The sequence below is a fragment of the Drosophila guanche genome, unplaced genomic scaffold (assembly GCF_900245975.1).
Source record: "Drosophila guanche unplaced genomic scaffold, DGUA_6, whole genome shotgun sequence".
NCBI classification, from domain to species: Eukaryota; Metazoa; Arthropoda; class Insecta; order Diptera; family Drosophilidae; genus Drosophila; species Drosophila guanche.
Genome location: NW_022995745.1, coordinates 2962304 through 2990151, shown reverse-complemented (window position 1 = coordinate 2990151; position 27848 = coordinate 2962304). Strand labels below are relative to the sequence as shown.

Below are 27848 nucleotides of genomic sequence, written 5' to 3'. Positions count from 1 at the left end.
TACGATTATGTATCATTTTTATTAGTTGCATAGCGTGATTATTGCAGCGCTGCTATTAACTTACTGTGACCTTAGTTGTTATGGCTTTTATACAAAATTTCGCATTGATTTTGGAAACATTCAAAGGAAAACAATAAATAGTACATATAGTATATATGGTATAGCATGTGTATGTGTGTGTGTATGAACAGAAAATTAAGGCTAGGAAAAGGAAAATCAAACAAAGACGTCCATTATGCTTTCTTTCTCCACTAAACTAAGTTTTGTGTAACGCACGAATAACGGCCACCGATTATTTTGCATAATCTTCATCGTTATGTACATAGGTTTACGAATATATATATATATTGCATATTGTTATATGTATGTCTATATAACACATTTCTATATATAGATAGTATTTATTAAGTTTTGCTAAAAGCCTTGAAGCACACCTTCAGTTTGGATGGATCACCGTCAGGTCACTGGGGCCACCACTCCACTCCACTCGACTCCACCGACAGGCCTCAAGTTATAATTTATCTTAAATGACCAGCTCTACATAATATAATTATTTATAATTGGTAGAAAAGAACTCGGGGAAGCAGTGCAAAAAGTTACAAAGGAAAGAAATCAATTTAATTCATACAGATCCCACTTTCTATTTGTGCATCGCCCCCAATGAGAGAGCCTCATCCGGGCATGCTGTTGTGGTTGCAGTGGAAGGAATATCTGTTCCCTACTTATCCATGTGCCACAGAAATACTTTGGTCGGAATGGAGAACTTTGAATACTTGCAAAAGAAGCGAAAATGAGGCAGCATCACCCACCATCAGCAATACTCCAATTGAATTTTTGGGACATGCTAGGCCTAGTTGTGGATCACATTTTGACATTACGCTTATCAATGACATAGAAACCATCTTCATCTCCATCTTCTACTGCTGCTGTTGCTCCGTAAACTGGGAACGCGGCTGTCGCGCTGGCTTCTCTCGCTCCGACCAGAGCGGACCCCCTTGACCCTGGCCACTCTGGGCCTGGTAGGACAGGGGCGGTGGCTGTGGCGGTGGCGCTGCCAACTGAGCCTGTGGCACTAGCTCCGCCTGGGAGTTGAACTGGTTGTTGGTGTTGTAGTTGACCAAAATGTCACCGGCCAGGCTGTGGCCAATGTTGACGGCCCTGTCCGGATAGGACTGCGCCTGGGGATGCACCTGAATGGGCTGCGACTGCTGCTGGGTCTGCTGTGTATGCTGGGGAGGATGTTGAGGCTTGCTGCGCCAGTGCTTGTGCTGGGCCACGGGCACCAGGCGGTACAGAGGCTCGCCGGCCGGGGCACTTGGATAGCTGGGCACAAAGTAAGGCGGATAGGGGTGAAGGTGTGGATGCGGAGGAGGATGCTGATGAGGATGTTGATGCTTGCCGCCTTGTCGCACGCGCTTGAACTGCGGCGGCGGACGCTGCCAGAACTGCAATGTGCCAGTCTGAACAGGTGCAGGTGGTCGCAGATGGACTCCTCCCCTGACCTGATCGTCCACGTAGTGTGGTCCTGGCCCTGGAGTGCTGAAGATTTGGGGCTCGTAGATCTGCTGCTGCTGTTGCTGCTGCTGCTGCTGCTGCTTGCCCACTCTCAGCTGTCGCTCGGGTAGATAGGAGTCCTCCGTGGAGTCCAACTGAAGCTGCTGATGCTGCTGAAGCTGCTGCTGCTGCTGAAGCTGCTGCTGTTGCTGCTGCTTTCCCACTCTCAGCTGTCGCTGGCGCGACGAAGTAGGCTGATAAACGATGGCCTTGAAGGCATTTTGATCCTGCTCATCCGCACTGTAGTTCACCATGGGCAGGAAGGGCTGCTTGTCAAAGTCTGGTGGATGGAAGCGGCCCGATCCGATGACTGCTCCTGTGGCTGTTGCAGGCGCTGCCGATATGAGATTGCTCCTCAGCAGCTGGCCCAGAGCGGCGTCGTACTCCGCACTCAGCTGGAGCTGGGCATTGCGCGGCTTGGGAGTGATGTTCACGACATCCGTGACATCGTTGGTCGGACTGACCGATGCCTTGTAGTGCAGGTGATGGTGCAGGTGATGGCGCTTCGGTGGCTTCGGTGGCTTTGTGGGCAGAAAGTCCTCGATGACATTGGACTTGATGGAGCCCGGCTGTCGCTTCGCTTCGAAGTACTCGTAGTAGATGGGATTCGACTTGGACAGCGGCGGATCCGCATCCTGGGACTTGCCCTCCGTGGAGCTGGGCACGAACACCAGCTGTGCCTGGGGTCGGGGCGTGTAGTTGATGGGATAAATGGGTATGGGCACCGCCACGGGCACCGGCACCCGCTCAACGTACTTGGGAGCAGAGTGGTGGTGGTGTTGCTGCTGCTGCTGCTGCTGCTGCTGTTGTTGGTGCTGGTGCTGGCGAGGGGGAGGCGGCAGGTAGCTGATGGCATTGTACTTGGGCTTGTACGATGTCCTAAGCGGCAGCGGGGACGTTGCCGGACGTGGTGTGGTGGTGCTGGTGGTGCTGCTGGTAGTTGTGGTCGTTGTGCTGCTCGTGGTGGTGCTGCTGCTAGTTGTGTGGTGTGGTCTGCGAGTGGTGGTGCCGTCTGAGTGGCTGTCCAGGCGGCTGAAGTGATCCGGCGGCGGTGGCAGGACAATGCCAGGTACCAGCGGACCCGGCGGCACCGGATTCGAGTAGTTGCTTTTGTACACAAAGCTATACGCAGGCGGATAGTAGAGCGAGGGATCGTCCTCGTCAAAGTCGCTGCCATTGACAGGAAGTGCCGCCGCATTGCCCGGCAGCGAGCCATTGCCGTGCAGCCCGTTGATCAGCCAGGGACCCAGCAGCGGGGGTGACGATCTCAGCAGGCCATTGCCCGGGGTCGTCTCGTTGGGGTAGAGCAGCCACGGGGCATAGGGTGCCGGATAGACGTAGGGGGGCGCTGCGGCAGCTGCCTTAGACGCTGTTGCCGCTCCCGCCCGGGCAGCAGGATGCGACGCGTGGGCCGGGGCGGGAGCGTGGCCCTGGTTGGGCGCCTGCTTGGACGTGTCAGCGGATAGCGTTGCATTGCCAGGCGGCGAATGGAGGATCTCGAGTTGATTATCTCGGATAAGCTGCAGCGGCCCGTGCGGCTCGAGCTGCACGGGAAAGGGAGGCGGCACCGCTGGATTCGCCGGCAGCTTGATTTGTCGCGGCGGCGCATCATAGTCGTCGATGGCCGGCCATTGGCCGCCGCCCTCATCCTCATCCTCATTGAGGCTGCCGCCCTTAATCACGAGCAGATGGTCCTCGGCCAGCCAGATGTCCTGCTCGTTGAGGCCCCCGTAGTTGCGCTCGTTGTCCAGCGGTACCTCCGAGTTGCGTGCATAGCTGAGCACCCCCGGCCGCTTGGGTATGCGCCGGAAGAGCTCCTTTTCGATCAGCCCATACTTGCCATCCCGCACCTGGTCGGCCAGCGTCTTTTTCGCGTCCTCCTTGAACGGCTTCTTCGAAGGTGCCTCCGCCTCCGCCTCCTTCCCCGATCCCGCACTCAGCCGCAATATCCCGTTGTCCCAGTTGTCAAAGCTGTCATCTTCAGCCTCATTCAGCAAGGCCTCGTCATTGTCGTTGTCATCGTTGACATAAGGTGCAGCTGATGCAGCTGCTGGTTGTGGCGATGGTGATGGCTTGGCCAGACGATAGCTGCTGCTTGCCTTGCCCTTGCCCTTGCCCTTGCCCCTTAACGCCGACGGTTGCCTTGACGTAGCTGTTGCTGTCGCTGTCGCTGTCGCTGCGGATCTGGCTGTCGTTGTAGTTGTTGGCTGGTACGTGGAGGCCGAGTGCGAGCTGTTGGCACTCACCGCTGAGACCTCGTAGGTGGAATGTCCCTGTGCATTCTGTATGTGTCCAGCCACCAATCTATGGATCATGCGCGGCCTGTCAACGGAATGGAAATGGAAGAGAGATGTATTCCATGGAATTAAAACAATCAAGGATACTCCCAAGATTAATTGATAAATACCCATGGAAAATAAATCATTAATTAATCATTAAACGAGTTCAACATCATCTAAAATAGTTTTTTCATAGTGGTGCAGCCTAAAGTAAAGCCGCATTAATCTTGCATTATTTTGCACTGCCCACAGACTCCACAGTATGCTTAAGCACGACATTTACCGTTCTTTCGTTTATCTATCCCGAGTTCTTCGTTCCTGCACTCTTCCCACTTCCACTCTTCTTTCTTCCTTCCTCCGTCCATCGCTGGCGACAACTTTTTAAGGGCGCTTTACCGGCGAGCTACCTGCGTGCCAAGTTGAATTTCAATTACAAGGCGACGCTGTCCACTGTGGACAGCACCAATAACTTTTTCTAACTTGCGCTAAAAAGAGATAGCGAACCCCGAAAGAGACTCCCCTGTGATGTTCTAGCACTCTCCTTCTATCGGTTCTTTCCGTTCTCTCTAGCTTGCATTTCATACATGCATTTGTATATCAATTTTGACTCACGTTTTTAATGCGCCGCCGCCGCTGCGGGAAGCCAAACTGGACGTTGATGTGAAATTTGAAGATATGTAGGCGAAATGGTCAGCAGGAAGGACGGAGTGGGTGGGCAGAGCTTGCTGTAGAGGTTGGCCCCAGCTGCGGCTGATGCTGTTGCTGTTGCTGCTGCTGCTGCTGCCGCCGAATTCGCTGCTCAGCGCAGGCGTGTCGCGGGGCTGACGAGCGCCTCGCACGCTTCCACGGTCCCGCAGAGGGCGCGCCGAAGGTGCGACTGTTGCTGGAGCAGCTGTTGTTGTTGTTGTAGAGAAGCGGCGACGCTGCTGCTCCTGCATCAGCAGCTTCTTCTCTGCAGTTTGTGTCACCGGCGTGGCGGTGGTGGTGCTGGTGCTGCTGCGGCTGACACTCCGACTGCGACTGCGACTGGATAGCAACGGGATCTCAATCGATTGCGTGGTGGGTGGACGGCGCTGTCGGGGCGCCCGCAGCGTTGGCACTTCGGTGCTTGTCGTCGATGCTGCCGACTCTCCCTCGCGTTCGACTCCCTTCACCTCTGCCGACACTCCTCTGCTCCGCTGCCGCGTTGCTGCTGTTGCCGCTGTTGCCGTCACCGTTGTCATCACCGCCGCCGCCAGTACAGTTATCACTATCAAGTGCAAGGTTAACGATGCCATCTGCAGTCGAAAAGAAACAACAAAGAAAACAACAACCATTACTATCAAGTCAAAGCTGCAAAATGTTACCAATATTCAGTGCGTATTTGGGGTTTAATTTTGTCCACAAGCTGCAATGTTGCAATATCCATAAAAAAAAATCATTAAGGCATGCATAGGACTCTCTAGGAGTTCTACTATGACACAGCAAGTGGCACACAAAATTATATTGAGGATTAATGGTGTCGATCCCATTTTATATTCCCTAATAAAGAATAAATTAGGTCTAACCCTCCAACTGTGTGTGTACGGCTATTACAGTCCTACTGTCGACAGTTCTTAGTTGTTTAATTTCATAAATTCCCATGACCTGTCCATTCTAGTACTAACTTCAGTACTTACTCGAATGTATATGGCTATATTTTTTTGGGCAAAAGTCGTTCAGCTCGGCTTTCCGCTTTCACGGAACGGATTTCTCCGGCGGCACTCTTGCCCGACCCGACTGCACTTGTCATTAGCAGCTCCTACATTTCAGACACTCGACTACAGCACACATGGGAACACCTATGGGAACACCTATGGGAACACCTATGGCCACGCCCCCCTGACTGTTTTCTGCCCATTGTTGATGGCGGGAAAGTTGCCTTGCCGCAAAAAGTCGACCAAAGTCTTTGCTCAGTTTTGTGATCTGACATTTGGCCTCCACGGCAAGTGTCTCTGTCGCTCCATCACCGACTTTTGTCGATTACACCTTAGGTGTTCCATTTACAGATCTATAAGAACTCGGACTTTGGTGGACAGCCATTAATGAACCAATCCAATCCAATCGAATCCAATCCAATCCAATTGAATTCCAGCTCGGCTGGCCGTCACTCGATGCTCCAAAAACGGCGAAAGCGAAATCAAGGACACAACTTTGAACAATTCGAATCATAAATAATAAATAAATAATAAATAACATTCTACTTTTGTTTTCATTGACTGTCTGTGGGTATTACTCATACGCGCCGTGGCTAATTGGCCAAAAGCGGGCAAGCGCGCGACAGGTTGAAGACTTTTTCCCCCCACTTATTTTTTGTGTTTTTTGTTTTGACTCATTTTGTGATATATTTTTGTTTTATTTGTTGCTTTTTTGTGGGTCTTTTTAGAGCGTTGGAGGCGCCCACAAGTGCAGGCGCCAAGCTCTAAATGCCTGTTGTTGGGCGCAGTTGCCAAACCCGAAAAGACAACTGAAACCGAAACCGAAGCCAAAGCCAGCAATAGCAGCGCAAAGTGCAATAACAATAGCAATAGCAACAACAAAAACTAGAAACAAAAAAACAGCAACAAATATAAACAATCAAATGGAACGTGATTCGAAACCGAAACCGAAACCCAAACCCAAACCCAAAACCCAAACCGAGACCAAAACTAAAACTAAAACTGGACCTGGAGTTGGCTCGCGACGTGGAGAGGAATGCTGTGGGTCTTGCTTGTATCGTGTGCCTGTCCAGTGCGCTCCAATTTTTGCCTTTATCTTACTTTTATTTTATTCCATAGAACGAGCAGCAACAACAGCAAGAAACAAAAAATTCGGCGGCAGCAGCCAAATTGTTGTTTGGTAATCAAAAAAGAAGTTAAAACAAAAAGCTGCCCAGAAGAAACGATACATAAGATACATACATAAGTAGGAGAGCAAACATTTTTTTGTTGACGAGACAACGACAATTGATTGCTCTGGAAATTAGATTCGAATCAATGCGGGCATTCCAATTGGGGTTTTCTTTCCAACTAATAGTCTACGAATTGCAAATGTTTAATCAACTTATTGCTGGAATTTGAGTAATTAAAGTAAGTCGGGAGAACTTTATATATTTTGTATTTGATTAATTCATCCACGTAGTTGATGTGCCGCTGCTGTTGCTCATTTTAAGTGTAGAGCAAAGTAAACAGTAAATAATGAAAACTGTTTGCGTGCGCTGCTGCGGTCGCTGCCTAACGGTGCCTATAGTGAGGTGCCCACTCCCGATACCCCTGGCCCGTCCCCCCATTCCACCATTCCCAACACAATCCACACAATCCACACAATCCACACAATCCCTCTGCTGGAAGGCGTTCAAACAGCGTCGCCATCAGAGATTCGTCATAGAGCGACCACGTTCCAGGCCAAGCCTTGCAGTTGCCGCCGGCAACTTGCAGCCATTCCCATACCCTGTCCAAGGGTAATTCAACTACTTGCCATCGAGGCTTCAGTTCTCAATGAATACATTTAGCATCAACAGTTGGATTTATGGAGCACGGGATAAGTCTTCGAACGGAAGGAAGTTTTCTCTTTGATAGTGGAAAAATGCATCAATTAATTCCCATATGTCGCCAGGGTATTTGCTGTCGTTACGCCCAAGCATTCGTACGCCTCTCGATATATGTAAGTATTTTTGTTGCTTTTTGTTTTTAGTTTTTTTTTTTCCTTTTGCATTTTTGAATGAAAGGCAACGTCAGCCAAGGCAGCCAGCAGCAGCAGCAGCAGCGGCTGTGTTGTCTCTGGCTATTGGCAATAAATAATTCTTTGTTGTTGCTGCTGCGCCTGTTGGCTTGCCTAAATTTAATTAGTTTATTTGAAAGCAGTTTGGGGCGATGGTGTCATAGATTAAATTGGACTCAATTCATTTTCCTTTTCATGGTCTCCCTCTGCCAATAGGTTGCCTGTGCTCTGCCTTGTCTTTGGCCAATATTAACTAATTGTTCTTTGTTGTTTCCCCCCAAAGTATTGGCGTCTAGGATTGTCCAATACACTCGTAATTTACCAGCCCACAAATTTGTTTCCGCAACACACTTTCAAGCAATTTCGAGACCAATTGAGAACTGAATTGGTAGAACACAAAAATGCCTGCAAATTCCATGAATGGAGAATGTCATGCCAATAGAATAGAGAAATCGGTACGAGAAGTTAATATTCGCTTTGCTCTAATTAATCGATGCCAGAAGAACAATGGAAGTAGCAGAGCAAGTCCATGACAATGAGCCACGGACATCAAACTTCAATAAAACAAAACCAAAAAAAAGCCCAACAGCAATGCGTAACATTTCATTAAATATTCATTTTTCTGAATTATTATGGCTTTTGGGTGGGATTTAGAGCAGATAGAGAAATTCCCTGTCTATTATTATTATTATTATTATGAAATGGTTCAGTTATGAAATGTTGTAGATAGCTAGCAAAGCGAATTCGAGGGAAGGTTAATCGCCGAAGCGACCGGCGTGATTGATACGAATGGAAAGGCTGCCAGGCCCAATCCCAATTTTATGAGCCAGCTAGAGATTTATGGATTATGAGGGCTACAGTTGAAAACAGAGTAAAAACGATGCATTTAAGTAGCACCAAGTACTTGTGTAGTAACTAAATTTCAACATATCAAAGAAGGGCCAAAGAAGCGAAAAATCCTTCCAAGACTATTTCCATAAATGCATGTAAGTTATGGACTTGTGGCAGAGACCAAAATAAGTCCATTTGGCTAAGCAAAAAGCAGACATTTATAGCTTATTTGCCATATTGTTGCAGTAGATAATAATTAGCTATTTATAAGAATTTCTTTGCAGGAATTAACTCTGTCAGCTGTGTACTATTAGTTAGCTATTCCTTCTGCTAGTGCCGCGGCTTGGAGACAGTGCACCAGGAGGCGTCACTCTGGGGGTGAACTAAGCGGCACTCCCCCAAGCCCCTTGTTGGTTTGTGGCTCAATCGGTGACTCGGTTACTCGGTTACTCGGTTATTCGGTTACTCGGCTTGCATACCACACAAAAATATACTCGAGTCTACTCGGGTATTTGCCGCCAAAGAGCCGAATGAATTTTTCGGCTTAATATCTGTGGCGGTATCGGGTGTTGCCGTACCTTTCGTTGTTGCCCGCAATGGTCTGGAATTTTAAATAAATTCGTTTTACTTGCAGTTGTGCAACATGCGACTTGACTTCACCTCACACTCTGACACTTATGCCTAATTTATGCCTATTTATGCCTAAAATATTAATGCAATGAAGAAGTAGATACAAAACACAACACAACAGCTGCAATTAAAATTGTTTAATACACCAAATAGGAGTAGTAAAAGTATTTAGTAGAAGAAACTCAAAGGGTGTCTGTCTAAACTCTTTCAAGTGCAAACTGAATGCGGTTAACTTTGATTTAAATGTACCCGTAAAGGCATTCAAATTAATGCTGAGTAGAGGGTAAGCCTTGCGCCTGCCACCTTTTGCCTGTAGATGAAAAGCTTTGCGTAAGTTTTCAACCGCTTTTCATGCACCTACTCATACTTATATTTGCTTTTGTTATTCTCTGCTTATGTTTATTGGCAACTGAAACGAATACCAGGCCAGGCAACGTTCCATCTCTATTTGAACGAGTGCAAGTACTTGTGCATTATTTCATTCTGTGATTCCATCGAGTCTGGGTGTCTGCTGTGAAAGCGAGAGTGAGTCCGTGCAACGACGACGGCGACGAGTGTTCCGTAAAGTTATGCCCGACGCGTAACTGGGCCAGTAGAAACAACAAACGCAAAGGCAAAAGCAAAAACAACAGAAACGTTTACAAAATATTCATTGATTCAAAATGTGGAATTTCTGGGGTTTATTGCTTCCCACTTTGTTGCCTTTGCTCATGGAGGTTTTTGTTTTTGTTTTTGTTTTTGTTTTGCTTTTCTGGTGCTTTTGGTAACTCGCTTGATCGATCAGGCTCTGTCTGGCCGGGAGTGATGTAATTTGTAGGGAGCCACGATAACTCTATTTTATTTTATACAACACACGAGTGTGGTGCTATGCATTTTCCACTCGCCTGCCTTCCAATGCCTCGCATGCGCAATATGGTTCAGGTGTCTGCTTAATTTCAACTTCAGTCAGGCTCAAACATTAAAGCAGAAGTTCGATTGGGAGTCGGACCTTGGCAGGAAACCCATCAAAAGCCTGCAACTGAGGGACAACGAGCGGAAAATCAGAGAGGAACGCGGTTCGAGCCATCAAAATCACTTGATTAGAGCCTACTTAATGCTCCTCTGAGAGGGGAGCTGGCAACTGGGCGTGGGAAGCGTGCACCAAAGCCAAATCCAAATCCAAAACCAAACAACTTTATTATGCAAATTGGCAGCGCCTGGCCAGAATGCTAGCTCCTCGCCTTGCTCGGGTCTCGGGTCTCGGGTCATGATTGGGACCTAATGACAAGCTACTTAGCCGGACAGCCAGCCAGCTTTCAGCTTGTTCAATTTGAAGGAAAGGTCTTTGAGACAAAGGGCAACACCCACCCGCCTTGGGTTCGATGGGAACAGATTCAATCCAAGCAATGAGGAAAAGTTGGGTGAGGCACATGGAGGAACATGGAACTCTGTTCAGGAACTCAAAGAAAAGCATTCTTCAAGTATGACAGCCAATCCCATTTTACCATATAAATAATATTCCATGTTCCGTGACGGGTCTTTCATCCACTTTTCGCATTGCATTGGCTTCCTGCTTAGATCTTATCGGGTCTGTGTGTCGTACGACATGGGACATATGACATGGTTCTATGGCTAGATCGGGACCGATTAATTAGTCTTTGGATCATGCTGCAGGGGGCGTTCCGTGGTGGGTGTAGCTTTCGTAATTGGAAATTGACTACATTTCATATGCCAATCGCCTTCAGGCGAGAGAGTGTTGACAGTGCTGGCAGCTGGTAACCAGTTGAACCGGGAACGGGAACGGCAACGGGAACGTTAAACACATTCTTCAGGTGGTATCCAGTGACAATTAGAGAGCAAATTATGCCAACTAAATGGGCGACGTGCAAAGTCAAGACTCACAGCACACAGCAGGAGGGCACCCAAGCTCTTACTGGGCGTGGTCCAATTCAATCCGATCCCAACCAATCCGATCGAAACTCAGACTCGAACAGACACAGCATTGCATAAGTAGGCTTGGATCAATTTTCCTCTGCCTGTGCCAGCGACTGACAATTATAATTATAGATTATCAGTGGGCCACGAAAGAAAATTCAATTTTGAGCCAACATTTTGATTTCCCCCTGTGGGGATCGGCATCGCAGCTGGGTGGGTGGCCGCGAGGCTGAGCAGCTAGCCGGCAAACCGGCAAACCGGCAAGCCTGTGCAAATATGTCACTTGGCTGCCAAAACCAAATAAACGAACACCGATAAATGGCTCTGAGGTGTCCACGCTGCTCGTTTTGTGGTTTAAAAGAAAACTAATTCCATAATGAATCCAACTGAGATTTGTCCCACTGCACTCCGCTCTCTTCTATTCTCTTCTCTTCTCTTCTCTTCTCTGCACCCCAATCCCCCGCTCTTTGCATTTGCCAATGTTAATGCATTTCCGTTTCCGCAGGCAGAGTGCCTCTTTTTTTCTTTGTAATTCTTGAGTTTCCTTTGGGGAAGTTTGTTTGCCACTCACCTTTGGGTCTTGGAATATCACAGAAAGGTTTTTTCGCATACGAAAATGGAGACACTTGTGTGCGTTCTGTTTGTGTTTAGTTGTTGTTGCTGTTGTTGTTCTTCTCTTGTTTGTTTCTTGTTTTTGGTGTGAACCAAAAAAATGCAGCAATTTTCCAGCTAGTTTGCCTTTTGTGTCCGCCGCTGCTGCTGCTGCTGCTGCTGCTGCTGCTGCTGTTGGTCTGATCTTGTTCCACTTTGATCTGGTGGTCATATAACCGCTTAATAGAGTTCTACTTTGTTATGCTTTTATTGTCTCGTGATTCTGAGTTTGCTTTTATGATTCTTGCAAATTAGTTTCCGCTGTTGCTGGCAGTGCTTGTTGTTGTTGCCATTCCTGTTGTTGCTAGACATGTTTCCGATGGCAGCGGCAGCAACAACAACATGACGCAGCGTTTCAATGAACTGCAAGAAATAACCAAAAGAAAACAATAATAATTACAACAATCTCTGTATTTGTGTTTGTTTTGCTTGTTTTTTCTATTCCTCTTTATTATCGCATACTTATGCTTAAGCCAGATCATGGCTTAATCCAATTAAATGTTGTTTTTAATGATTTCCGAGATGTGCTACAGATGCCTCTGTGGCAACCTCTTCATTGGGCGTTTAATTACGTTAGGCCTTTAGTTAATTTCCCCCTCCCCAACTTAAATTTCAATTGAATTTCGGAACCCACCACCAGAGACTGAGAAAGAAGGCGAAAGGCGGAAGCAGACCGATTCCGCGGACTTTCTTGGCGCTGCTGGGGCCTGTGTCTGTGTCTGTGGCTGTGGCTGGGGCAGAGTGCAGTCGAGTCGATAAAACACCTGGGAGATTGTCACAATCCGTTTGGATGAATGTCCAGCATTTTGATGCTGCTCACACTCACACTCGCAACAGCCGCTGCCTTCCGTTCCATCCCATTCTCGTATTCCACGTTCATTCCCCTTCCCTTCCCCCCTTCAGCGGAAAATAAATGAAAAATAGCCAACTGTCTTTTTGTTGTTGTTTGTTTATTTGTGAACTGCTCGCTCTGCCCAGTACATCAAAATTACATTAGGCCGCAAGAGCGCGAATGTATGTCAGCTGTGCGAGTGTAATGACCTATATATTAAGTCGACTGCCAGTCAACTAATGCTTACTACAGCTGACTGCGATGTGTTAATTAGTCAAATGTTGGTCAACACTTGGCCTGGCTTGGCCAACTTTGTGTGACTTTGGGAATGCATTTCGAATGGGCTGCACCGCGAGTACGTGTGCGGAGGATTTACGGTGATAAATCCCAGCATCATAAATACTTTTCAATGAGCGTACTTTTCTCCCATGCTATCTGCTCTCTTTCGCTAACCTTTCGTCCCTAGCTTGCCATCTCTTTCTAGCGCTTGTGTCTCCGAAAGCTGAGAGAGAGCGAGGTGAAAAAGTGGTTGTTGCTCACCACAGCGGTCGAAGCTCACCTTGCAGTAAATGAAGAGAAATTAAACGCTTAGTTTGCTGTTTTGCATGTTTCCTCCTTCTGCATATCGTTCTTTTACATACAAATAATAATGATTCAATAACAACAACAACAACAGCAACCGGATACCAAATCACAGAGTCCAACTCGAGACTGAAGCTGGAACAGAGTAAATGTTTTGCAATTTCCCTAAGATTTCCATGTGTCTGCCTGCCTGCCTGTCTGTCTGTCTGTCTGTCTGTCTGTCTGGTGTGGCATGTTGCAATTGGCAAACTGGCAAACTGGCAACTGGCAACCGGCAAACGGCAGCCGGCCAAGAGACAAGAGGAAACTGTGCGTGTGCCACGATCTTTGCTCCATGTGGTTCCTCAATTAAACGGTACTTCAATCTACAATTTTATTTCTCCCTCTCATTCACTCATCTCCTCTCTTCCCACTTGCCCCCAACACACTCTGCACAAAATTTGAGCTCCAATAAATTAAGGTAAAGCAAAAGCCTCTTAATTGATGTTCGGGCTTAAGCGTCAAGCGTCTCACTGCCTCCGATATAGGTGTTGATGATGTTCATCATGTGCAACAAAACAACAACGAAAAACCAACAGACAACAACCAAAAACCAACAGCCAACAGCCAACAGCAGCACCTGATTTACGAGTTCCGTTCACAGAGGCTGGCTGCCGCCCGCAGTGGATGCCACTCGACTCGACGCGACTCGACGCGACTCATTTGCCGCACTCATCGAACCCATTCATGGCGAGACGAGCTACAGACAGACACACACACACACACAGACAGACAGACAGACAGACAGACGCTGGCCCCACTGCCAGCTCTACCTGTAGCAGCAGCAATAATTGTTTTTTTATTGTTTAATCACCGACGCCTGGCTCTTTGATTTGTGCCGTTTTTTCTTCATGCATAATAGAGATGTAAATGTAGATGTAGCTGTGGTCCACCTGCAAACGGAAGGCCCAACAATCTGTGATTCCAATTGGAATCCCAACATGATTCGGCACTAAACTTGTTAAGCTGCTAAAGTACTCCACGGCATTCCGCTCCCTATTTACAAGCTCACATTCACCATTTCCGAACGGTGCGTGATCCTGATTTCAAGGTCAATTTCTTTCGGTTCGGCTTACCAGTTTGTTGCTACATTTGCTGCGGGAGGAAGCGCCCAAATGGGTGCACAAACTACAGGACCAAGAAGACCTAAACATTAAATCTCTATTAATCGTGGAAGACTGACAGGGCTTTGTGGATACTTGATCGATGATAGCTAAGCCATTGCAATTGTGTCTGGCTTGCGGCAAGAGTGCAGAAATAGAATCCCACAGGCGAGTGTCTCGCCGTGGAGGCCAAATGTCAGATCACAAAACTGAGCACAGACTTTGGCCGACTTTTTGCGGCAAGGCAACTTTCCCGCCATCAACAATGGGCAGAAAACAGTCAGGGGGGCGTGTCCATAGGTGTTCCCAAAAGTGTTCCCATAGGTGTTCCCATGTGTGCTGTAGTCGAGTGTCTGAAATGTAGGAGCTGCTAATGACAAGTGCAGTCGGGTCGGGCAAGAGTGCCGCCGGAGAAATCCGTTCCGTGAAAGCGGAAAGCCGAGCTGAACGACTTTTGCCCAAAAAAATATAGCCATATACATGCGAGTAAGTACCGAAGTTAGTACTAGAATGGACAGGTCATGGGAATTTATGAAATTAAACAACTGAGAACTGTCGACAGTAGGACTGTAATAGCCGTACACACACAGTCGGAGGGGGAATATGGAGGGAATATCAAATGGGATCTCCTTAGATTGGATGGCTTGCTAGATTTTTGTATAGATACTAATCCTGCGCCATTGACTACCTTCTAAAATTGTGAAAGGAACTAGTGACAGAACATGAAATGCGTTTCGCTTGGGTTTGTCGAGCTGTGGGGCTGGGTGGCTGCCCACACAAACATGGCCAAACGCACTAACGGCAACGTGGATCATGTGACAGGGGACATGGGACATGGGACATGGGACATGATCATTATGCAGATTTATGACTTCAACACTTGAAACTGATAGTGTGACCCACTCCTCTCGCGGACCTCTGTGCGGCAACCCCTCACTCGATTTGTTGTTAACAAAGTTGTTTGTTTATGAGGCGTTTTGGCTTGAATTATTACTGGAAATTAACAACAGACTTGTCGCCAGCTCCAATAATAATTAACAGCGACACATGCACTCGGATATACGCGTACTCGTAGTACCAAATGGATAGTACTTAGTACATAGACAATATACATATTAATTAGCCAATAAGCTGGCATATGTTTCCCATATCTATGTAGGCCTCTTGCGGCTGGTGCAAGTGGGCGTCTCAAATTGGCTTTAATTAATCATTTTGTCATCGTAGTCAAGTCTAATTAAATTCAATTTGAAGCAGCCAAGTGGTCCAGAGTCTGGTCCAGTCTCACGCTCAGTCGAGTTTTCTCTGTTATGAAAAAACAATAATTAAACTATTACGAAATCTGGCCTCAACTCTAATTGGTTTTGGTATTTAATTTTCATATTTTATGCTCGTACAATTTGCGAATAATTTTGTTGTTTAATTGCCGTCTGCACTGAAGTAATCAAGGCACAAATAATGGATCATCGAACATGGCAGAGAGGAGTGAAAAAGAGTTCTAAAAAAGGGCTTTGGCTGGGACTTGCTTACCACACGGGGCACACCCATGGCCGCTGGCAAAATGCTTAGAATATTTGCCTAATAAATGTTTCACGCATTGGTATGCAAAGATCATTCTAAGGCCCAAAATAGTTGCTTAAATTGCACTCCCATTCAGTCTCCCACCATGCTGCGCTCACAGATTGCGTGAGACAGTTTTGCTGTCCATGCTGGTATCTTTGCTCTGTGTGCTTCGCATCTGTGTCGACTGTAATTAAGTTTCAGTATCGAGAACTGTGAGCAGCCCCGCAGCTAGGCCAAGAGTCCACCCTCTGCCCCACACTCTGCCACTCGGCACTCTGTCGAAGCGCTTTGCATTTGTCGTTCGTCTGGTTTATTGCACTTTTGGCAGCTTATATTTATTAACCATAATTATCGGCTGCCGCTTTTGCTGTCGCTGTCTGTTCTAGCCGTACACAAAGTTTTGGGCACGGCTTCCGGGCCATGCAACCAGCAACATGCAAATGACTCGCCAAGGCCTGGCCCAACTTTGCTCCAAGTCGATTCGCATTGATGGAGGCAATGGGATGTGATTGCATTATGGCAATGGCCATTAAAATGCCAGCTCATCTTTCACCAGTCAAATCATTAAACGAAAGACCTGAAAGATCCGCACCATCCATCTTTCTCTGTCGCGGAAATTATGATGCGCTTTTCCACCGGCTGCCATTGAATGTGCAAAAGGTACCAAAGTGAATGTCTGCTGTCGTGGATGCTGCTGCAACAGTAGCAACTTAATGTCAGTTCGTTAGTGGCAGGTGGCCAGGCAGCCAGCAGCTTGGCTCCATCTTTTGGCCGGAAGCAACGACAAATTTGCACTAAATGGCGCCGCGGCACGCGCATCATCAACAACAAAAACAACAACTACGCCATCATCGAGGTGGCGGCGGCATTCAACTGATTCATTTTCGGTGATTATGTTGCTTGTTTTTTGTTGCTTTGTTGCTTTGTTGCTACTCCCCTTTCGTTTGCAAGGTAAAAAGTGTTGCGAAAAATGCAAAAGTTGCAGCGAAAGTTGCAAAGGGCACATGAAATATCGCCAATATCTGGCAAGGCCTCGCCGTAGATCTATTTTGCAATAAGTAGCTGCCAAAATGATGTATTCCGATTCCGAATCCGAATCCGAGTACGACTCCATGTGTCAATGGCTTCTGTGGGTTCTCACAGTTGCCACACAGTGTTTTTATTACAGCCGGTTGTCGGTGGCAATTAACTGCGATTTAATTATGAGTCAAAGAGAGGCCGAACCCCGAGACCGAGACCGAGCCCGCGACCGAGCCTTTGCCCAGTGTAAATATTTATTTGTGTTATTTGTTTCTTTGGAATTAAATGCAAATGAAGAGAGCAAAGCACAAATATCTCAAATTGCTGCACTGTTGCGCATGCGTGTGACTTGATTACAACAACAAAATGTTGACAAAGACTTTTATTGGCAGGTAACAAATGGCAGCACCAGCAACATGGCAACTGGCAAACAGCAGGCAGCAAAAATATGAAAATTACAGCGCCGCAAAGCAGCAGAAATAAAAGGAAAATGCACCGAATGCTCACGCATACCAAACAAATTATAGAGGGGCCAAAAACCCGGCCAGAGGCGATATAACTGTGCAATGAGGTGGTCTGGGGAGGGCAGGTGAGGAGAGACAAACGGGTGCACTATTTATTCCAACTTGCAACATCGGGGCACCACATTATGACATTTGTCGTCGGTACGGTCATCGGTGTAGTAGAGTGTCAAAAATTAACAAAAATAATAATCATCACTGAAGAATGTTCCCCAATTGTTTAAACATTTGTAACACGTTTCCTTACAAATATATTTCTTATTTAATTTGAATACAAGCCATCGAGACCCTCAAAAAGAATCACAAGCCAAAACAAAAACCACAAAGAAAAAAATGTTTACCCAAAAATTAGCTAAACATTTTCATTGTCAACGACAATGCGGGTATTTATCGCATTTAATTGGGATTATAATTTGTCTCTTTGCAGCTGGGACAGAGCAGCGACCAGAGACGGCAATTAAGCCGACGATTAACAATAATTTCGATGTGAAACACTTTAAAACGCCATAAAATGGACTCGCGAGTATGAGACACATGTTGCCGGACAATGTTGGAAACGCGAATGGTGTGGGGAGGAACGGATACACCAGCAAGTAACGAAGGGGCGTGGGAGGGGGAGTGTTGCGATTTAGAGAGCGCAGAAAATGTCCCACATTTGGTCATGGCACCAGCAGCCACGCAGCTAAGGCCCAAAAGTGGTCAAGAAGCGTGATTCCAATTTGAGCAATAGCAAAATGTTTGTACACATGTTCACAGGATGCAATCAATGTCAGAAATGGAATCGCATTCGGCATTCGGCATTCTACATTTGAGCTTTATTATACCTCCTCTAGAATCCGCTGAATAATTGAAGGCAACCGAAGGCAATTGATTGCACAGGAAGCGCATAAATTGAGCCTCGAATCGAATGCATTTCGAGTTGACAATTCCCAGCAACAAGAGCAGCAGTCGGTCGACTTCTGTTCACTGTTATGACAGCTTCATTGTGGCAGATACAGATGGAGATCTTATCGTTCGACGTGCGACAAGTTGACCGATTGATGGGACCACCAGACATCGTTCGAGCTAATGTTATCGCTGGCGATCGCCACGATTTGGACACTTTACACCAGAGACGGCAGACCCGCGACCCGCGACTCTCGACCCGTGACATGTAGATCCATAAATTGAACATTGACAGACAGCAACAAATGGCAGGCAGGAGGACAACAAACATCGATATGTACATGTGTACATTTTTATGAATCTCTGCTTCAATTCGCTGAAGTTCTTTGCTGACTAATTGGATATCGTTAAAGGGTACAGTGTCCGTGTGGCCCACCCCCATGGAGATTTACATTAATAGATTGCCCGACAACGGGGAGCGTTCAACACTCGAATTCGACTTTAATGGGCTGAGCAGTGCGCTCCAGATTCGATTCCGAATGCGAATGCGAATGCATGTGCAAATATGTATGTACATGTACATGTACATATATGCATACATATTTATGTATGTACAAATATTTATGCTTATTGTAACCTTGAGTGCGTAGCCAAACCCGTTGTGCCCGAACGGGACTAAACGGAATGGGACGGAACGGAACGGTGCGGAGCGGAACGCCACGGAACGGGACGGGACGGGCATTATCTATCCTTGGGCTTGGATTTTCCGAGACATGTCTGGTGAGCGCCATAATTGGGCTTTAATTCAAGCCACACGAAAATCAAGCGAATAAACGCACCTAAATCCACTGAACTCGAACCGAATCGAAGTCGAAGTCGAAGCCATAATCAAAAATAAATGAAAAAATAATTTGAAAGTTTTTATGTAAATTCTAGTAAAGGGAAGTGATTAATTTTGAATGTACACACAAACACACACACACACGCACACCATATATGGAGGCTTGGAGTGGCACACACGGCAAGACACATATCATTTGATATCGCATCGAATTACCGCACGGCGTTAACAACACAATTAATACCCGTTTTAGCATATGCTGTCGCTGTCGCTGTCGTTGGCTCTGGCCAATTGAATTGGCCTAATGACTGCAACGAATTTGACAGCAGCCTCCAGGCCACAGAGCATAAATCCAAACAGTAGAGACATATTTGGAGCTGTCGATGCAGCTAATCCTCCATTGCGCAGATTGTTCATTCCGAACAGAGAAAAAATATGTGAAAGGGCTGTGGCCATAGCCCGTGGATCGCATACACAAATATGTTTGTTTGTACGTGTACGTGTACCCATACCCGTACCCTACCCCGCCCCGATATGCAAATCTCTGCTTTGCACACACACATACATGGGCAGAGACTACAAATCATTGAGTCACGCCAATGAAATGTACATAAATATGAGCAAATGCAAAGCAAACAAAAGAGGGGACACAAATGTTTGAACAGCCAAATGGAATGAACCGTCGTCAACGAGCAAGTCCCGCAGTCGACTATTCCCTGGTCTCCCTCCCTAGGGCATTCAAAGTGCAATTCATCAGCTGGCAATAAGCATGGGGCCATAAAACTACCAACTGACTTAATGGAGTCGTTTGGGCGACAAAATTGCCAGCGTCCCGCCCCGTCCACACCCCCTTCCTACCCACCTTGGCCGTTAATTTTCCCCTTGATTTGGCCACGCCTCTGTCTGTGTCTGTGTCTCTGAGTTTGCCTTTGCCTTTGCCTTTGCCATATTTGCATCGAGCAGTGCACAAGACACAAAACCAAAAAAGAATGCTAAAGTTCGTTTCTAAAGTCTTTCGTTTGGCCGCGCTAAAATTGCGCAAAAACACAACAAAAAGTTAGGGGGAACAAAATAAAATAAAACTCCCGAAATCCCCCTAGACTCTTACTTTTATGCGCTAGTTCGTGCCACAGCAGGCAGCACTGCCACAAGACAGCAAACAAAAAAAAAAAAGTTGCCGCGGCAAGTAAATTATTTTTGCCGAGCCTGGGGATAATTGTTCGTTCGTTCGGCTATCTCAAATATGTTTCTTTCCGCTTGCCGCTTGTAATAAAAAAGTTCCCTCTCACCCACCGCCGCAAGTGCTGCTCCAATTTAAAGTAGCAAAAAAAAACAACAACAAAAAAGAAAGAAAAACCAATCCCAATATCGAAACAAAATCAAAACTAAGTCCAAATATCTGGCAAACATTTTTGGTTTCTCGGTAATTATTGGCCATCGACAATTGTGCGGGCAGCCGTGGAGTGGGCGTGTCCGATTAAGCCTTAGAATGCGGTAGAGAAAGCCCTGCCCAGCCAGCAGTCGCAGGCCCACAGAAATATCGAATGGGATTCGGTGAGGCAAACAAATTGGTGCCAAGGTTGCCCCGAGCCAACAAATAGAGTCCAAAGCCATAATTAGATCAAAAGTCATAATTTTTCTCGGTCTCTCTCTCTCTCTCTCTGTCTCTGTGCCTCTATCGTTTGCTGCTCGTCGTAATTGTTGCAATTGTTGTAACAACAAACAAGCAATTGCCACAAAAGGTGCCTGAAAATATACAAAAAGCCGACAGCCGAAAGAGCCCAAACTTTGAAGACCGCGGCGCACGGGGAGTATCGGGATGGGGGATTTCATTTTGTCAAGCTACTCCAACGGTGTCTGCCAGTCTGGGGTAGACCTCAAGTACAATTTTTGTTTGTGTGCTGTTGTGTAGGGCGATCGGTCAGACGGCAAGCTTGTGCCCAATTTCAATTTCGATTTCAATTTTAATTTCAATTCCATTGCGCCATTTCCCGCTGCTTTTCCCGCACCCAACAGACTTTTAATTATAAACGTTCTTGAAAATGCTAAGCAAAATCTTATCAATAGGGAGCGGGCAGATCGCTGGACGAGGTGGAAGTACAGGGTATTGGGATTTGGCAACGGGTTAGGTCAGGTTATGGTTCGCGAAGGCGTCAACTATCCACTCACAAAGTGATTGCAACCCGATCGATTTGCTTAGATAAAGCAAACAGCAAACAGCAAAACAGCAAACAGCAAACACAAAAAGGCAAACAGAGATTGGAAAGTGAAAGACAAACACAAAGTGGATTCGATTCGATTCGATGCGGTTCTGGGCTAGGTCTCTGTGGTCAAAAGGTGAGCATCGTGGAGGATCGTGGGCCCCTGCCCTGAAATCATCTTCCTCCCAGGCACCACTCGCACTACAACCACATTCACACTCTTATTTGAATGTTGCTGATTATAATCTCCCTTGGACTGCATTAGCGCGTATCAGAAAACTGAAATTGCTTTTAATTTCCACCCATGTTGGTGGCACTTGGACGCATTTACATCGCAGACAGACGAGCTTCAGGGTGTTCCAATAATTAGATAGATCTTGGGCAGCACTTGTCCCTGGCTTGGCCTTGTTCCATTGATACCATCGATTCCATCGATCATCATTTGTGCTGTGACACCAGCGAAACGAGGCAGAGATTCTCTGCCCTCACAGCACCACCAAGCTCAGAACTGAGAACCAAGAACGGAGGATCGATCGTGCCGAACTGCGGGCAAATAGAGCATAGCCATGCCGAATGTTTGGCCAACTGTGTCTGCGCAAATAAATTTGAAAGTAATACACATGCTCGTGGATACCTGAGATGGACAGGCCAAATGATTGGATGTGTTGCACCACAACAGCAACGCCCCACAATCATGCCTCATGCCTCATGCAGTACGTCCTCGAAGCTGGAAACTTTTGGAGAGTTCTCGCATAGCTGACCCACGCGGTTAGCCATTGCTTTTTGCTTTTTGCTTTTGCCATTTGTTGTTGTATGTGGCTCGAGGTCTTGACATTGTACCTTGAGCATTGTCATGATTTTCTGTTGCATTTGTTGCTGCTGCTCGACTGGGGATTATTGTTGCTCCGTTGGGGATTGCCTCGACTGCTGCTGCTGCTGCTGCTGCTGCTGTTACTGTCATCAGTAAATGTAAATGAAAAGCTGCCAAAGCAAATCAAAAGCAAATTGTTTGGCCGATTCGAAGGCACGGCCATCCAGCATCGAACGTCTCCACACCCAGTGGGCGTTCCACATGCGAGAGACCCAGATCCAATCCAAAACAATCCGATCCGATCTTGTTGCTCTCGGCTGTGGCGGTGGCGGTGGCGGTGGCGGTGGCTGTTGCTCCAGATTGTCTGACTCATGATGTGCAAGGAGAAGGAGAACCTCTCTCTCTGTGTGTGTGTGTGTGTGTGTGGCTCCCCCTTATGGCTGATCGAAGCAGCTCGTGGCAGGGTCTCTGTGGAAAACAAAAGCCAAGACTCGATGCAGTGCGGTGCGGTGCGGTGTAAAATGCAATTGCAAAACACTGCCAGCACCACACTGCACCACTGCACCACACTGCACCACTGACTGCAACGCTGACTGGAATTGATAAACCAAATAACGCGCTTCAGTGGTTCGCTCGTGGTTGTCAGTGGGGATGGTTGCCGCTGCTTCTGTTGCGCCATGGAAATTCTTGCCAAGGTTCATTTAGCTGTACATGCCTCCTAGGTTTAATTAGACTTTTGCCCATTGAATGTTTTACTTTTCGAATTCTCTGTGCCTTTTTTTGTTTCTTGCTTGTTTGCTTTTCTGCCGAAAAAGCCAATTCGTTCCTGCCCGCACAGTGATGCGGAGTGTGCCTTTGATGTTGCCCCCAAACTGGGTGCGAGCCATAAGCCTCTCTCCCTCTGATGATTCGCCGATGAGTGTGGGCGGATGTGCAACTAATTAGCATTGAAAATTGTCGCTACTCTCGCAAATTGCATAACCAACTAATTAAAATCTAAGAAACTGTAAGAAGAGTGCTGGCAGAATGCGAAAAATGATCAAACAAATGTGACTTTGATCGCTCAAACGAAGGGGCCACAGGAATTAGTTTCTGTGATCAGTTTATTCACTGAAGATTACAGATTGAAGCTCGGCCCTGCAGGGGCCATTGGTGGAACTCTTTGGATCATTATTTGTTTGACTTGTTACAAGTTGCTGCCATAGGGGGACCCAAACCGATGGTTCCTAAAGGGCTTTGGTCACAGACTTTAAACTTTTATCTCTTGTTGTAGCTTCTTTTTGCTTCTCGTTTGGCATCGCTCGCATCTGTTGTGGTACTTTGTCATGTTGCAGTGGCATTTCGGTGATGTGCGCACTCCACACTGATGTGGCTCCTGCGGTGGCGGTGGCGGTGGCGGTGGCATGTGGGCGAAGCTGCAACGAGCATGCGGAGATGCAGTGAGTGCCAAAGATAAACATGGCCAAGGTGTCCGATGCTTGAAGCTTGCGGCTTGAGGCTTTCGGCATAATTATGTACAAGAAGCTGTCGGCGGCAGACCAGGCAAAAGAAGCAACTAAAGGGGCAGACATACAGAGACAGTCCCGGAGTGGCCGCCTGTGAGCGTAGGCAATAGTGCAAGAAAACAGTTTGCAATAACTTTTCGCTTACAAATTTGCCAAACAATGCAGATCGCTGGGCACGAATTTGCAGTTGGAGTCGCCACCGGTCGAGGGTTTCCTCTCTGGCTTGTGGTCTCGGTGTGCCGCATTGAGTGTGTCTCTGAGTGTGTGTGTGTGTGTGTGTGTGTGTGTGTGTGTGTTGTGTCCAAACGGAGTGAGGGGCAATTATGGCTGCCCTGGGACTTGGTCTCGACTCGTGCCACGCGTCCGCATTTACAAGACCAGCAAATTATGTATGTGCACCTCTACCACTGCAACTATCCCCTGCAACAGTAAAGCAACGAAATAGTGATGCGGCAGCAGAGATGCTGTAGTGAGCAACGCTCTCCATAGCGGGATTCCACTGTATTGCATATGCAGATGCCATAAAATGCCAGAAAGGGTTCGCTGATCTCCTCACCGAAATGGAACAACACTTTTTTCGGGGGAAGCCGCGCGGTTGCTGCTGCTGCCACAGAGTTGAAAAAAGTTTGCAAACATTTTGCGGCGCTGACGATTTAGTTTCGGTTTTTGTTTTGTTTTGTTTTTTGTTTTGTAGTGGCAGGTTCACAGCAAACACGGCAAACAGAACTGAAGAGCAAGAGAGAGAGAGAGAGATAACGGTAACGGTAACGGGAACGGGAAACTGTCCAAGTTATCCAGTTATCCATGCGCCTCACGCAGTCGCCGCAAAGCCTCAAAGCAGTCGAAACGAGAGCAAAAGTTAGCCACTGCTTCGGTTTTTCTTTCTTTTTAGTTTTTCAGCATAGCGCAGCGACCGTTGTCTATGATTGTCCCCATGCCCCACTCCAAGTCCACTCCATTCCACACAGGCACTCCATCCACTCCACTCCACGCTACTCCAGTTCAGTTCAGTTCAGTTCGGTTCAGTTCGGTTCAGTTCAGTCGTTCCCGTGTGTCCACGTACCAACATTGGCCTAATGTTGCACATTGTATGCCGCGCTGATCTTGTTTATTATGCAAGAAAGCTGCCAAAGTGAGCTGCCCCAGCGACACACAGATAAACGAAATGCACGAAAGCCAAAGCCAACCAGAAACAACAAAAGGGGGTAACACAGCACACAGCACACAGCACACAGAAACTGCAGAAAACAACAACAACAAAAAACACTACAGAAAACTGCCGCAACAATCACAGAAAGTAAATTTACGAAAAATTGCAATTGAACAAAATGAAAAGAAATGTTATACTGTTGTGAGATATACTAAGGCTACATTTTTGTAAAAAATATCTAAGAAAATGTGTACCTAACAGTGGAGAAAAAGGATGCAACCAGGTAGAATGATCAGGGATGAAGGGAGTAAGTTCTATGTAAGTTTGCGTGCATTTGGAAGAGATTTGCTGCATGTGGCATGAACATACAGCATACAAAACTGATTTAATTTCTTCCCTTTCACACTTCAACTAAAATGCCATTTGCAGTTGCATTTGTTTCTTTGGCCATATCAAATATGAAATTTCTTTTGGATTGGCTCGAAGTGTGAGCCGAGTAATGCCCCAAAGTGTTGTTCATCACTTTCACCCAGCACATGGAACTCTGCCCATATAAAGTGGCTAATTTGTTGGTTGATGTCCGACTGCACCCTTAACCATCATCATCATCATCATCATTATCATTGTTATTCATTTAATATGCACATATTCACTTGCACACTTTTTTACATATGTACATACATCTAATCTACCCTTTAAGTTCTTGACTAGCAAAAAATGTTTCTTATTTGCGTTGACAGAATTGTGTGGCTCGTGCCAAGTACCATTTCTACCGTTACGTCAGCATGGCTTCTTTTCAGAATTCAGCAACTGTTCGCCACGATTTCGGTTGTTCCCTTTACCCGTGTTCCGCGCCTGATAAATATTTTGGCAGCATTTCCACAACATCGATCACGGCTGCTGCTTGGGGAGCTCAGTTTTGCGCTCAAACATGAGCTAGGCTTAGCTCTCCTGGTTTTCCAAAGAGAGCGGTACCCGATCATTCGGGTCTGCGAGAGCAGCAGAGAGCAGTTTCGGGGTATTTCACATGCAAGTCTCTAATACCCTATTTCCTATGTGCATTATATCGAAATACATTTCAAATGTGGCACCGAATGAGAACTAAATAAACATCATTTACACTTTTTGTGGAATAAACTTGAAATTAAATAAATATTTGGTGAAATATTAGCAACCATGCCATGCCAGCTGGTGAAACCGAAACTCGGCTTGAGCTCAAGCTGATAAAGCTGGAACGAGGCGGAATGTGGAACAGCTGAGTGAGGGTGTCTGTGTCTGTCTGACGACGGCTGGGAGTACCAGGCACAGGCACAGGCACGGGCACGGGCAGCAGTCGGCCGAGTTGTGGGTGGTGCAGCGCGTAGGCCTAAATGTTAATGCAATTTGCTTTTTGTGTGTTTGCGCATATGAAATCGACCAAGCAGATCATATCGCATAGGCACCGAATGAATGAGGAGTGGAGCCACACACTGCCAAGCATCGACTGACGACAGACGCTGTTCTTTGCTGACATATGGAACTGGGTCGGGTCAAAAGGTAAGTGATTTCAAAGCTGTTGTTCAGCCCGAGTCCGAGTCCGAGTCCAAGCCGAGCCTGAGGTCGAAGTCGAAGTCGAAGTCGATGTCAGAGTCGGAGGCAGTCATAGGCCAGAGCCATGGCTCGGACCCTTTTCTCTCTCATGTAAAGCTTAACTTTTTATAGGCCAAGTTGGTCAACTGACCAGCGACTTAATCACTGAGTGATGGTTGAACATTTTTTTCTACATTACTCTAATCTAATTCCACTTCTACCTCTTACATCCTCATGTACTACAAGACATGCACTTCAACAGAAAGTTATCTTGCACTTATATTCTTTTTTCTTTGTTGTTTTCTTTGTTCAACTTTTGATTCACACACGTGCCTTGGCCTTGCCTCGATTCTGCAATGCATTGAGCCAGAAAATCATCCTCGAGTCCAACCGGACTTCCTTCAAAGACCCGCCACAGAAAAGTGGCCATCCAACCAGCTGTGGGCTTTCATGGGCAAGGTCGTCTGTCAGTTCGGAGTGAGCATCGGATGACCGTCTAGATGGTTGCGGTTCAGTGGGATCGGAAGTGTTTTACTGTTTCGCCCAACCCAGCACAGCGCACGGCCCGCAGACCAGCGTTGCAGAACTGCATCAAAGTGATCGGAGGGAAGATCTACTTTAGGTTGGATGTTAATATACATAGATACTAAAAGTAAAACAATGGTGGAAGCAGGTCAGTCGCTTATTAAATTTCAGTTTGCGAGTCTTTTTATGGCTTGATCATCTAATGCTTATCAGTGATCAGAGATGTACATATTTCAACGCAATAATGTGTATAATTAAACCAAAATAAATCAGCTTACCTCAATCTCCAGATGCCCCCACGGCCCCTCAGCTTATTCCTCCACCACTCCCAGTGCGGGTCTACAACAGAACAGGTTCAATTTTGAATCTTTTTTTGCGGCCCCACACTGTTGTGATTATTATTATTATTTTTGTTTTGTTTTCTTTTTTACACTTGCAAGGGGCGAAAAATATTCTTTTGGACTGCACAATAAGCAAATGATTTAATTTGCATACAAGAAATGTGCTTCTTTTTATTATTTTTTTTATTTTTGGTTTTATTATTCCCGTCTGGATGCGGCAACAACAAAAACAGGAGCAAGTATTCCCGAATTCACCAAGAAAAAACACCGAACAATTAGCAAAAACCAATAAAAAAAATAAGTGAAAAAAAGGGCAACTGTTCTGAAAGCAAAATCGTTGCGTTTTAACAACAATTCAATTCAATTCAATTCAATTCATTGAAAACATGACCAAGTCATGACTATCAGTCGATGATGGCTCCTGGCAAAAATCAAAAATCAAAATTCACTGAACACCAGACGCATCGTAATCGTGGTCCCAAACAAACATAGACGAGTGCATATGTTTGATAACTTTAATTTGTAGCTGCACTGCACCGCACTTCACACCCGTTCAGCTTCGTTCAGTCAGCCACACTTTTCTGTGTTGCTGTTTTGCTGTTTTGCTGTGTAGTTTGAGGGAGGTAGTCAGCTCTGACCGAAAGCTCAACACTGATTGGCGAGGCAAGCGCCAGCCGCACGATAAAACCCAAGCGAAACGTTCGTGTTCCGTTCGTTCAGACTGTCTGCTGGAACGACTGGGAGCGAGTGGAACAGGGCAAGATCGGGACGTGATGGAAACGAGACT

At 46.6% G+C, this 27848-nt stretch overlaps 1 protein-coding gene across 3 annotated transcripts; it reads right to left on the bottom strand.

Annotated features, from left to right (window-relative positions):
- Positions 1-18: 18 nt before the first annotated feature.
- LOC117581075 lies at positions 19-27717 on the bottom strand. Of its 3 annotated transcripts, XM_034267959.1 has the most exons (5): positions 26999-27717; positions 11497-11939; positions 4446-5110; positions 1891-3876; positions 1001-1597 (listed from the first exon to the last, which is right to left on the bottom strand). In XM_034267959.1, exons 2-5 carry the CDS (start codon positions 11746-11748, stop codon positions 1126-1128), a joined length of 3375 nt encoding a protein of 1124 aa, XP_034123850.1. In that variant the 5' UTR covers positions 11749-11939; positions 26999-27717; the 3' UTR covers positions 1001-1125. The 3 variants fall into 3 exon arrangements, with proteins under 3 accessions (XP_034123848.1, XP_034123849.1, XP_034123850.1); XM_034267957.1 differs by having other exon boundaries at positions 19-3876; XM_034267958.1 differs by having other exon boundaries at positions 19-3876; positions 11497-11553; positions 27223-27249.
- Positions 27718-27848: the final 131 nt, after the last annotated feature.